This window comes from Scyliorhinus torazame, chromosome 7 (genome assembly GCF_047496885.1).
Source record: "Scyliorhinus torazame isolate Kashiwa2021f chromosome 7, sScyTor2.1, whole genome shotgun sequence".
NCBI lineage: Eukaryota > Metazoa > Chordata > Chondrichthyes > Carcharhiniformes > Scyliorhinidae > Scyliorhinus > Scyliorhinus torazame.
Window position 1 is genome coordinate 190,298,820 of NC_092713.1, and position 13,470 is coordinate 190,312,289.

Genomic DNA, 13,470 nt, shown 5'->3' on the forward strand with positions numbered 1-13,470 from the left:
TGCAGAGAGGGTTTTGAAAGCAACAGCAGAGTTTAAGGTACAGGCACTTGAAGGCACAGTGGCTCATGTTGGAGGGAAGGAAATCTGGAAGTGGCTGTATTTTACCAATTAACACTCTACCTGTAAATACACAAAGGGCTAAATGCATTGTGCAGTGAATTGCACCAATAGTGTGACTGACGCTCTTATTTAAAAAAAAAATTTAGAGTACCCAATTCATTTTTTCTAATTAAGGGGCAATTTAGCATGTTCAATCCACCTACCTTGCACATCTTTGGGTTGTGGGGGTGAAACCCACGCAAACATGGGAAGAATGTGCAAACTCCACACGGACAGTGACCCAGAGCCGGGGTCGAACCTGGGACCTCGGCACCGAGAGATTGCAGTGCTACCACTGCGCCACCGTGAAGCCCGACTGACACTCTTATGTAGCTCTGACATTGCACCATTAGCATGGGTGGGTGGGTGGGGGGGGGGGGGGGGGGGGGGAGCCAGTGTCTTTGTGTAAGGCATTGTCTCTGATGCCAAAAATATAACTATTTACTAACATGAACTGAAAGTTCCTGCTCACTTCCTGCTCATTCTATACATGATGCTGTAGTAATAACTGCAGCAATCACATTGGACATAATGCAAAATGTAACTGTATGTAACCTGGGCCAGAAACCTGGTCAAATGCCATGCTATAGGGCACCCCTTAAACAAATGAACCTAAATTCAGGTGCAAGACTTTATTTTCAAAGGCTGGTTTACTCTAAATTCCTTCCTTTCTCTCTGGTTAGAGTGCAGTTTCCCAACCTCCAATACAATGTTCAAGTGGCCATCCTTTATGTGGGACCTTCCCTGTGAGTGGCAGCAGGTTTTCTGCCTTCGACAGGTGAGATGTGATAAATGGTATCCTTGGTCTTCCAAATAGTGATCAGCAGCACATGGGGAGGTGGTGGCATAGTGGTCACTTGACCAGAGTTCTAGGAGCTTTGACAAAGGGTCATCTTGACTCGAAACATTAGCTCTTTCCTCCCCCTACAGATGCTGCCAGAGCTGCTGAGACTTTCCAGCATTTTATCTTTTGGTTGCAGATTCCAGCATCCGCAGTAATTTGCTTTTATCCAGAGGTCCAGGGTAATGCTCTGGGGCCCCTGTTTCAAATCCCGCCATGGCAGATGGTGAAATTTGAATTCAATAAACATCTGGAATTAGAAGTCTAATGATGACCATAAAACCATTGTCTATTGTCATAAAAACCCATTTGGTTCACTAATATCCAGAAGGAAATCTGCCGTCCTTACCTGGTCCAGCCTACATGTGACTCCAGACCCACAGCAATGTGATTGACTCTTAAATGCCCTCTGAAATGGCCTGGCAAGTTACTCAATTCAAGGACAATTAGGATGGGCAATAAATGTTGGCCCAGCCAGTGACGCCCACATCCCATGAAATATCTTTTTAAAGACAAAGAATTCTATCCCCCAGGTTTTAGGGACTGAGGTGAATTGCCATCCCTGAAATATTGAGCCAGCTAACTTAGCAGAAATTTGGAATCAAACTGGGCACGCGGTACTGACTGCCTGTACTTACTAGGCCACAACATTATATTTTAATGATGTATCGCTTCCAATGTAGTATGAGCACTATCTGACCAATCACATCAGGTTAGTGGAAGTCATCACTAACACCGATAAATATTCATTGCGTTAGAATGTAAACTTTATATGTGCTATCATGCTATCATTGCTCTCTGCTGATGATGCTTATATCTTGTGAAGTGAAAGTCTCACAGACTTCCCAAACGTTTTAAGAACACTACTAAATGGTCTTCTGGCTAAAATGAAATGTAGTGCATTGAATGAAAAGGGTCAGGGTCTTCAGCTGGCTATTCCCAAAGTTTCAAGGAAAAGAGAAGAGCCTGCTTAAAAGTAAATGAGTTTGTGATATCAAGATTTGTCTCAATGGTCATGAGAGGAAGGAAAAGACAGGAGTACAAGGAGTTCCGTGATGTTTGAGATCTTGGAAATGAATTAGGAGATAGCGCAAGGAGTTAGTGAAGAGGAGGGAGGAGCTTTTATATTGGATTAAGCTTCCAAAATATACAAATACCTTTTGCCAAGAAAATGTTTTTCCCAACACAGTACAAATATCAAAAACTGTTAACTGGAGTCGTGGCAGGAACCAAAATGGCAACATTCCCACTAACTTTCAAGTAGATATAATTCACACAAGCGTGATCATACAATCCAGAAGAGAACTAATTATTTTTTTGTTGGTTCCTGGGATGTGGGTGTCGCTGGTTGGCCAACATTTATTGCCCACCTTAATTGCCCTTGAGAAAGTGCTGGCGACACCAGGAAGAAAGAAAGGAGAGAAATCCAGGAACAGATAAAGAAAAATGAGTGAGAAATAAAATGATTCACTTGTGGCCCTGTCATTTTCAATGGCACAAACACTGAGAGAAGAAGAAAAAATGCTTAGATAATTTATAAAAGTACCTGTTTGGAGGTTGTATCAGCCGACAATGGGTACTTCTTTAAACTCAGTCTCCTAACTCATGATCTATTGCGTTAGAAAGTAACTGAATGCAAAGTGTTTATGTGCATTAGATCCTTTGGTAATGCTACAGCAGGGGGCTTTAATACACATGCTAACTATCTGGAGAGCAGATAGATTTTTGGGAGTGTTTCCCCCCCCCACTCAGCTTCAATTTTCTAAAGAGAGCTCTCCTCTTTGTGAGTTGGTTGGAAGGAGTGGCACCTTTCTCACTGCCTTTGACCAATGCTATAGTTCCTCTTATTAAGGGAAACTGTCTCCTTTATTCTGTTCAATGTCGTTAGGTGGCAGAAGTACAATGCTCCTGCATCCAGTGCCATGTTATGAATATGCTTAGCGCAAAGAAAGATAATTGGGCTCCAACAATCACAATAATCTCATTCCCAGGACATTGCAGCGGGAGTTCCTTGGAGTAGGCCTAGGCCCTAACATTTTTAGCTGCTTCACCAATGACCTTCTCTTCACCATAAGGTCAGAAATGGAGATGTGTGCTAATGATTGCATGGTGTTTAGTACCGTTACAATTTCTCAGATAATGAAGCAGTCGTGCTTGTAATGAACAAAACCTGGACAGCACTCAGACATGGGCTAGTAAGTGGAAAGTAACATTTGTGACTCCAACATGAGAGAATCTAACTGCCTCCTTTTGACATTCAGTGGAATTACCATCATTGAACTTCGCACCATCAACATCCTGGGGATAACTATTGACATGAAACTGAACTGGTCCAGTCACATAAAGACTGTGGCTACAATAGCAAGTCAGAGGAATTCTGCAGTGAGTAACTCACCCCCTGACCCTCCAAACGCTGTCTTACTATCTACAAGGCACAAGTCAGGAGTGTGATGAAATACTCTCCACTTGCGTCCAGGATGGAGCTACACTACATAGACTGAAGCGGTTCAAGAAGGGTAACCACCACCTTCTTAAGGGCATTTAGGAATGGGCAATAAATGCTGGCCAAGCCAGCACTGACCACCACCATAAAGAAAAAAATAAAGGTATCTTTTGAGAGCCATTGGGAAAGCTGACAATAAAGATGAAATATTAAAGAGAAATTGCTATATACTCTGTTCATGCCAAAAAGCAATAGCAATGCATTTTGCATGAAGACAATGGAGCATGTGTTTGCTCATTTGGGGAAGTAGCAAATTTGTACAAGAGCAATGGGACATAAATGACCTCAGTTCTATTTAAACAAAGATTTTAACTCTTTAGATTCCACCCCTCCTCCACATCCTGCTTAAACCACCGGTGCACTTTTACTTCCAGCCTTTGCCATTCTGTTGTGTGGGGGCCTGATTTCTGCCAGTGACTGTTTCACTGAAATGTATTCACCATCTGTGATGTTTGTAAGATGAGAACCAATGAGACCGACACCCTAGTGCTGAGGAGGTTTGTCCCATCTATTGTTCTGAGAGGGGCTGCTTACCTGCCTCAGGTGGGTCCTGCTTCACTGCTCACCTTTACAAAGGCACCTTTTGCCTCTTAATTATCACCAGCTGTCTAGGGGAAGTGGAAAGTAGTAATTTACCTAGAAACAAGTATGGTCTCCTACTAATTTCTACCTGTTGTCGTGTACTGCAAAAGGTTTGGGAGTAGTTACTTACCCATTATGTGGTTGTTAAATTGTACCTACCCTGCTTGTTTAGCACAGAGAGGGAAGGCATCAGTAATTTAAGCCATATGCAGCAATTGTTCCGTACTGATTTTTAATTCTCTCCCTCTTCTCCTCTTCCCACAGTCGCTGCTGTGACAAGAAAAGTTGTGGCAACAGGAATGAGACGCCATCGGACCCAGTGATAATTGACAGGTATGAACAATTGTTTGCTCTTCATTATTGTGTGGCACCTGCCAGTCCGCAAATGGTGCTGGTACATTGGACTGTTGTCGCGTGAGGACGTGAGGGTGTGTTTCATCTTGAAAGTGTATAAACTCTCGGTCTCTCTCATCATGCTAAAGGTTCTGTAATTGTGTTGTTCACTTGTGAAAAGCTGGAACATTTATGGTATTTTGTGTCCCTCCGAAGCCAAAGCTCTTGTTGACTCATCATAAGGAGGACATCCTTTCTGTTTGCATCTTACTGATTCTCTCTCTCCCTGTGATTTAACATATGTATCCCATCAGACACATTAATATATATATGTCCATTTGTGTATTATATATATGAAACCCACTACCTTGTGGTTCTGAATGGCTGGAGAGGCGAGGCCATTTTGGATTTGGTACTGGGTAATGAACCAGGACAGGTGTTAGATTTGGAGGTAGGTGAGCACTTTGGTGATAGTGACCACAATTCGATTATGTTTACTTTAGTGATGGAAAGGGATAGATATGTACCGCAGGGCAAGAGTTATATTCTGGGGGAAAGGCAATTATGATGCGATGAGGCAAGACTTAGGATGCATCGGATGGAGAGGAAAACTGCAGGGGATGGGCACAATGGAAATGTGGAGCTTGTTCAAGGAACAGCTACTGCATGTCCTTGATAAGTACGTACCTGTCAGGCAGGGAGGAAGTGGTCGAGCGAGGGAACCGTGGTTTACTAAAGCAGTCGAAACCCTTGTCAAGAGGAAGAAGGAGGCTTATGTAAAGATGAGACATGAAGGTTCAGTTAGGGCGCTCGAGAGTTACAAGTTAGCTAGGAAGGACCTAAAGAGAGAGCTAAGAAAAGCCAGGAGGGGACATGAGAAGTCTTTGGCAGGTAGGATCAAGGATAACCCTAAAGCTTTCTATAGATATGTCAGGAATAAAAGAATGACTAGGGTAAGAGTAGGGCCAGTCAAGGACAGTAGCGGAAAGTTGTGCGTGGAGTCCGAGGTGATAGGAGAAGTGCTAAATGAATATTTTTTGTCAGTATTCACACAGGAAAAAGATAGTGTTGTCGAGGAGGATACTGAGATTCTGGCTACTAGACTAGAAGGGTTTGAGTTTCATAAGGAGGAGGTGTTAACAATTCTGGAAAGTGTGAAAATAGATAAGTCTCCTGGGCATGATGGTATTTATCCTAGGATTCTCTGGGAAGCTAGGGAGGAGATTGCTGAGCCTTTGGCTTTGATCTTTAAGTCATCTTTGTCTACAGGAATAGTGCCAGAAGACTGGAGGATAGCAAATGTTGTCCCCTTGTTCAAGAAGGGAAGTAGAGATAACCCCGGTAACTATAGACCAGTGAGCCTTACTTCTGTTGTGGGCAAAATCTTGGAAAGGTTTATAAAAGATAGGATGTCTAATCATCTGGAAAGGAATAATTTGATTAGAGATAGTCAACACTGTTTTGTGAAGGGTAGGTCGTGCCTCACAAACCTTAATGAGTTCTTTGAGAAGGTGACCAAACAGGTGGATGAGGGTAAAGCAGTTGACGTGGTGTATATGGATTTCAGTAGTGCTTTTGATAAGGTTCCCCACGGTAGGCTACTGCAGAAAATACGGAGGCATGGGATTCAGGGTGATTTAGCAGTTTGGATCAGAAATTGGCTAGCTGGAAGAAGACAAAGGGTGGTGGTTGATGGGAAATGTTCAGACTGGAGTCCAGTTACCAGTGGTGTACCACAAGGATCTGTTTTGGGGCCACTGCTGTTTATCTGTTTTATAAATGACCTGGAGGAAGGCGTAGAAGGATGGGTGAGTAAATTTGCAGGTGACACTAAAGTCGGTGGAGTTGTGGACAGTGCGGAAGGATGTTACAAGTTACAGAGGGACATAGATAAGCTGCAGTGCTGGGCTGAGAGGTGGCAAATGGAGTTCAATGCAGAAAAGTGTGAGGTGATTCATTTTGGAAGGAATAACAGGAAGACAGAGTACTGGGCTAATGGTAAGAGTCTTGGCAGTGTGGATAAGCAGAGAAATCTCAGTGTCCATGTACATAGATCCCTGAAAGTTGCCACCCAGTTGAGAGGGTTGTTAAGAAGGCGTATGGTGTGTTAGCTTTTATTGGTAGAGGGATTGAGTTTCGGAGCCATGAGGTCATGTTGCAGTTGTACAAAACTCTGGTGCGGCCGCATTTGGAGTATTGCGTGCAATTCTGGTCGCCGCATTATAGGAAGGATGTGGAAGCATTGGAAAGGGTGCAGAGGAGATTTACCAGAATGTTGCCTGGTATGGAGGGAAGATCTTATGAGGAAAGGCTGAGGGACTTGAGGCTGTTTTCGTTAGAGAGAAGAAGGTTAAGAGGTGACTTAATTGAGGCATACAAGATGATCAGACGATTGGATAGGGTGGACAGTGAGAGCCTTTTTCCTCGGATAATGATGTCTAGCACGAGGGGACATAGCTTTAAATTGAGGGGAGATAGATATAGGACAGATGTCAGAGGCAGGTTCTTTACTCAGAGAGTAGTAAGGGCATGGAATGCCCTGCCTGCAACAGTAGTTGACTCGCCAACACTAAGGGCATTCAAATGGTCATTGGATAGACATATGGATGATAAGGGAATAGTGTAGATGGGCTTTAGAGTGGTTTCACAGATGGGTGCAACATCGAGGGCCGAAGGGCCTGTACTGCGCTGTAATGTTCTATGTTCTATGTTCTATGCTCTATGAATCAGCAGATTGTTAGACAGGCAATAAGTGAAGAATTGAGAATTTCCATATGAGCTTTTTTTCAGTTTTGTGCTGTGCCTTGTTAATGGAAGCATTATATAAAGTTGGAACCTGTTTCGCAGATGGCTCAAACAGTGAAATCACTGCAAATGTGGGACTGAACCATTCAGTCCTTGGTCTGTGTCAGCTTAACATGGCTGCGGCCAGAATTGCAACACAGGAGGTTGCTGTAGTTGGCTTCTGTTCCCTGGGCTGCGTGCAGGAGTGAAGTACACCCAGGTTTCTTGCTCCTGATCGCCAATCAAGTGATTTATACCAGAGGTTATACTTGAGTGATACTGGCTGAGAGCCTGGCCAGGCTGGTGCTGTGATGGCTTCCATGTTGAATTGCCCCTCAACACTTGCACACAATATGCAGGCACCTGGGCATGGTAAAGTAGAGTACACCTCCTCCTCAGTCACTGTGCTTCACACAGGTCCACACCTTCTGGAGAGGAGGAGGAAACAAATGGATGAATGGCAAAAATAAAAAGGAATGTAACCTTTTGAAGGATTAAGCAGCACTTTCAGATTGTGACATTATTATAAGATTGAAGATCAGGATGGATTGTTTGTTGCAGCAGGCATTGATAGATCCCATGTGTTTGCCGTGTTGTTTTATCATATGCACTGAACTGTGGAACAGGGAAAGCCAGAATTGCAGGTTTCACTTCAGTGGAGTATTATTGAAAGTGTCTGTACGCACTCTGGGTGCATGTGGAGGCTGACGCGTTAATAGATGGTGCACCTGTATTGGTGCCAAGCAAAGGCAGGCTTCCTTCACTTCTGTCAACCAATGTTTGTTTTAAAAATAACAAAGGCATAATATGATGGGATGATGGCTCCCTTCATCGACAAGACCGGGTGGACCAGTAAGCAATCAGGAAACTGCATTACTGGCCCCCCATTCAGTGGGCTCTGTATTCAGCTGGTCAGTGGGTGCTCAGGAGCAATGACAGCCTGAGGAGACTGTGTTTATATCTGCCAGCTGGGTGCCATTGCTTTCTGTCTTGGGGTGGGCCTCAGTACCTCCAGAGGTACCACCAGCATTGCATTCATGTTCCATCCAAACCATGAGACCATAAGACATAGGAGCAGAATTAGGCCATTCGGCCCACCGAGTCTACTCCGCCATTCAATCAGGCTGATATGTTTCTCATCCCCATTCTCCTGCCTTCCCCCATAACCCCTGATCCCCTTGTTAATCAAGAACCTATCTATCTCTGTCTTAAAGACACTCAATGATTTGGCCTCCACAGCCTCTGCGGCAATGAGTTCCACAGATTCACCACCCTCTGACTGAAGAAATTCCTCCTCATCTCTGTTTTAAAGGATCATCCCTTCAGTCTGAGGCTATGGTCTTGGGTTCGAGTCTCTCCTACTGGTGGAAACCTCCTCTCCACATTCAGTCTATCCAGGTCTCTAAGTATCCTGTAAGTTTCAATAAGACCCCCCTCATCCTTCTAAACTCCAATGAGTACAGACCCAGAGTCCTCCACCGCTCCTCATATGACAAACCTGGGGCAGCAGCTGCAGTCAGGTGGATTAGGGAAAATACTAGGCAGAACGACTCAAAATGGAAAGTATTCTAACCCTCCTTTATGAGGAGACTGACAATGTTCACAAGCAGTTGTTGTGCCATTGTGAACCATTTCGCAGTTGAATAGTGGAGTTGGTTGGCCCACCAAACTCTCGGTTTTCCTGTAAGCTTTCGTTACACTTCAACCAGATTTTTCTCACTCGACACAATACGGCACATTCCCATGTGGATAGGCAGACATGTGTCACATTCATGATACTTTTCTGTTTTCATCATCACTTGCTGGGAAGGATACAGGGTGAGTACTGACTTCCCTCCCCATCTGCCAACTTCTTTTAAAGGACATGGATTTCTTTGGAATTTCCGTGAGATAAGTGGATTCCAATGATATGACCATATGGAACCCTGCCTGGGGCTGAAATCTCTCAGTTCCCACATGGTCTGTCCCTCCCTGGAAAGACACATTGAGGGAGAAGAGAATGGAAGAGAATGGAAGGATATATGGCAGAGCTGGATGAAGTAATTAGACAGAGGAAAATCATGTGGCATTGAACGCATCAGTTGGGCCGAATGGTCATATAGTGCTAGAGTTTTACAGCACAGAAAGAGGCCCTTCGGCCCATCATGTGTGCGCTGGCCATCAAGCCCCTCTTTATTCTAATCCCATTTCCCAGCACTTGGCCCGTAGCTTTGTATCCTATGACGGTTTAAGCGCTCATCTAAATGCTTCTTAAATGTTATGAGGGTTCCTACCTCTGCCACCCTTTCAGGCAGTGAGTCGACATTTCAACTGCCCTATGGGTGAAAAGGTTTTTCCTCAAATCTTCGTTAAATCTCCTGCCCCTTACCTTAAATTTGTGCACCCTGGTTATTAACCCTTCTACTAAGGGAAAAGTTTCTTCCTATGTATGTCCCTCATAATTTTATACACCTCATTTAGGGTCCTCCCTCAGCCTTCTCTACTCTCTGGAAAACTATCCCAGCCTACCCAGCCTCTCGTCACAGCTGAAACGCTCCAGCCCAGGCAATGTCCTGGTGAATCTCCTCTGCACACTTACTAGTGCAATCACATCCTTCCTATAGTGTGGTGATCAGAACTGCACACAGTTCTCCAGCTGTGGCCTACCCAGCGCTTTCTAAAGGTAAATTCGCCATAGCCCAGATGACAATGGGCTACTTTCCCCTTTAAAGGGGAGAGCTGACTGGTGGTGGTTTAACCTACGGTTCACCACATCTCAGGCGAGGGGCAAGGTTGAGATGGCAAGACCTTCATGGATAACCTCAGCCGGTACAGGAATTGAATCCGTGCTGCTGGCCTTGCTCTGCATCACAAACCTCTCGCCAACAGAGCTAAACTGGCCCGCAGCATTTTATACAGCTCCATCATGACCTCCCTGCTCTTATATTTTCTGCCTCAGCTAATAAAGGCAAGTACCCCATATGCCTTCTTAACCATCTTATCTACCTGTCCTGCTGCCATCAGGGATCTTTGGACATGCACCCCAAGGTCCCTCTGGTCCTCTGTACTTCCTGTTTCTGTTTTGCAGATTCTATGTAGCGTACACTGAACAGGTAATAAATGAGGGTATGTCATTGCTCGGATGCAGAAAAGGAGGAATTAAGTATCCTCAACTTCTGGACTTGGAAGAAGGGAGGCCTGTGGTGTCCTGAGTTTAACCAGGTAGCGTGCTACATGAGCCACAGGCTGGAGGTGAAGTGGGAGTGAAAAGTTAAATTCTTTGAAGCTGAAGGCACCTGCTACGTTATGTAAGGCAAATGCAACCTTCTTTATTCCAGTGCTTGGTTTGGGATTTAAAGTAAAATTCCCATCTCTGGGTATTGTCTCAGTGCTCACGTAGTTTTGACTGTGAGTTAGCCGGTGATATATTGGCAGATGCAGGCGGAGTTTGGCACTAATTATTTGAGCCAGTGATGGACCCGAATCCTGAGTAGAACTGTTGTTCTGGGAGTGTAATTTAGGCTTTAGATCACTGGGGTGCACTGCAGCTGAGAGGAAAAAAAATAATAGTTCTTCTGTTAGTGGAAAGCTTAAAAAAGACACGGACAGAATGGAAAGAAAACTTAGCCATGGATCAAAGTCACTTTCAACTGCACGAGCACCTCAGTTATCAGTCATAATGATCAGACGGGGCGACAAGGTGGCGCTGTGGTTAGCACAGCTGCCTCACAGTGCTGAGGACCCGGGTTCGATCCCGGCCCCGGGTCACTGTCCGTGTGGACATTGCACATTCTCCCCGTGTCTGCATGGGTTTCACCCCCACAACCCAAAGATATGCAGCTTAGGTGGATTGGCCACGCTAAATTGCCCCTTAATTGGAGTATAATAATTGGGTACTCTAAATTTAAAAAAAAGATCAGACTGGGCACCATTTGACATGGGTAGCTCCTCAGGCAGTTTTAGATTTGCTCCTGTCTCGGGGTGGCTGGAGTGACCTCCGTTTCTCTGCCCCATCTCTCTTCCATTCAGCATATTCTGTCAAGTTGTGTTTTAGATAATGCAGGTCTTGGTTGAGAGGAAATGTGAATGGACAAGATTTTGGTGAATGGGGAGCATGGGGGTGGGTGATGCAAGGCAAGGAATCATCTGCCCTCATTTTGCCTTATAGAAACGGATGACCTCAGAATGATGGACATCTGTAGACCTATATTTTCATCAGGTCAGTTGCAAATAGTGGGAGTCACCACACCAAGCAGCTTCCTGGGAGGGGATGTATGTCTGCCTTCACCACATCTTGTGACATCCGAGAGTGCTGTAGATCTCCGAATGACTGACACAAAGGACAGTGCCAATCTATCACTGTTACAAAGAACATGGATATATGGGCATCCCTCGATAATTAGGAGTTACTGATCTGGTTGAGGAGTTTAGCCACTATCAGTAATCCAAACCTTCTCCTTTAATACCTTTCTTGTCCCCCATTCACTGCAGTGAGATTCCAGGCTCTGGTCTCACTGTGGCTGCTGTCTATTAATGATCCAACTGTTTCGATTTTAATGTGGATTTAGTTTTTATTCTACTTTGTGGCAGTGTGGACATCGGGTGTTAATGCTTGTCATTGATCTGTGATGGATGTCACGTTGGGGATTTATTTGGAATTACTGTGAAGCTTTGAGTGGTGTATCTACAGAGCTGTGTTTCTACACACATGTATTTCCATGGATGTTTAGGCTAGTGGTTTGCATCCCTCACATTTGGCTAGATGTTACCTGATTCACAGCAAGCGTTGGCACATTTTGCATTTTCACAGGATAGGAACAGAGCTTCCTCCTGGCCATGGGAACGGAATTAGAATTGGGAACAAAGGGGCGGCATGTGGTGCAGTGGTTAGCACTGGGACTGCGGCGCTGAGGATCCGGATTCGAATCCCAGCCCTGGGTCACTGTCCATGTAGAGTTTGCACATTTTCCCCATGTCTGCGTGGGTTTCACCCCCACAACCCAAAGATGTGCTGGTTAAGTGGATTGGCCACGCTAAATTGCCCCTTAATTGGAAAAGAAAAATAATTGGCTACCCTAAATAATTTTTTTTTAAATATCGGGAACAATGAACATGATATGGCTGGTTGCGTTCACTGCCAGTTTACATTCAATTGGAGCATGTGGGCTATGGGGCTTCACCCTGTCTCCGAACCCCATTCTCCTCTTGAGCACAGGATTGCCGAATGGCCCCTTGTGCCCAGTGTCACACTGTTATCCCATCCAGTGTCAAATCCAAGTTGTGTGCAATGGCATTTCACCATATACTTGGTACTTGTGTGCCACTTTCTCACAGCACTGACCTTGCAATATAAACTACATCACTACAACAGCATAGAACAGAGGGAAATTTGAAATCTTTTTTGAGTGTCTTTTTAAAAAAAAAACTTAATTTCAAAGAATATTGGACAATAATAATGTACGCGGTACCAAACGGTTTAATCATGCAATAAAGCAGAGTAATGTTATAGGCATCATCCATACTGGAATAAACTAAAATATGTCCTACCTGGCATGAGACACTTGTTTTTTGCCCTCTCTGCTGAAGGCCTTTGCCTGATTTGGGTTTTGAACCCACAGGCACTTGGCAGCTCTGCAGCACATCTCTCTTCACATAGTCAGCGCCCCTGGGCACCAGCCAGGGGACCACTGGGCACTATGCAAGTGCAAGGAACCCCCAGGTTCACTGAAACCAGCTGTAGTGTGCTGCTGTCCTGGATGAAATCAGTTAACTCCACATTGATCAGTGTCACAGTAGCTGATGCAGCTAGACACTGATCTACAGGAGAGGCTCCGTTCATATGGATAATATGGGAGTTTAACCAAGATAGATTAAATGCAACATTTTTAAACCTAATTTTGAAGAGCCCTCTTGTGCAAGAAGAAATTAGTGGCGGGGGAAGAGAATGATGAGAGAGGAGAGCAATATATTATCTTTAATGCAATGCGACCATATGCAAGTGCTGGAATTTTTCATCATTTTCATCTCAGATCTTTGTTGACAGACGAGGAAAGCTTTTTCTGAGGACTTCCAGTTCATGCAAACAGCATCCTCTTAAAAGTGCGCCATCAATACACACAGTGTAAGAAGAAAATTTTGCTGACTTATCTCCCTCAAATCACTGACCCTATGAACATTGGACGGAGGTGATGCAGGGATGGAAACAATTAACACAAATTGCCTGCTTTAGCTGAGAAAAGCTTGTTTGTTTAAAAAAAAACCCTTGTGACGTTCAAACTGGATTTTATGTGAACTGCATGGGATAGTTGCAAAAAGGGTATAATTTTTATAATGCATCCTAGTAAAGTAG

The 13,470-nt window shown here is 44.4% G+C and overlaps 1 protein-coding gene across 4 annotated transcripts in view; it reads left to right on the top strand.

Moving 5' to 3' along the window:
- ebf1a (EBF transcription factor 1a) overlaps window positions 1-13,470 on the top strand; it is a 551,914-nt gene that overhangs the window by 16,186 nt on the left and 522,258 nt on the right. For all 4 annotated transcript variants that reach the window (XM_072511902.1, XM_072511903.1, XM_072511900.1 and 1 more), the window contains exon 6: window positions 4,290-4,358. In XM_072511902.1, coding sequence (XP_072368003.1) covers window positions 4,290-4,358 — 69 coding nt within the window. The remainder of the gene's footprint in view (window positions 1-4,289; window positions 4,359-13,470) is intronic.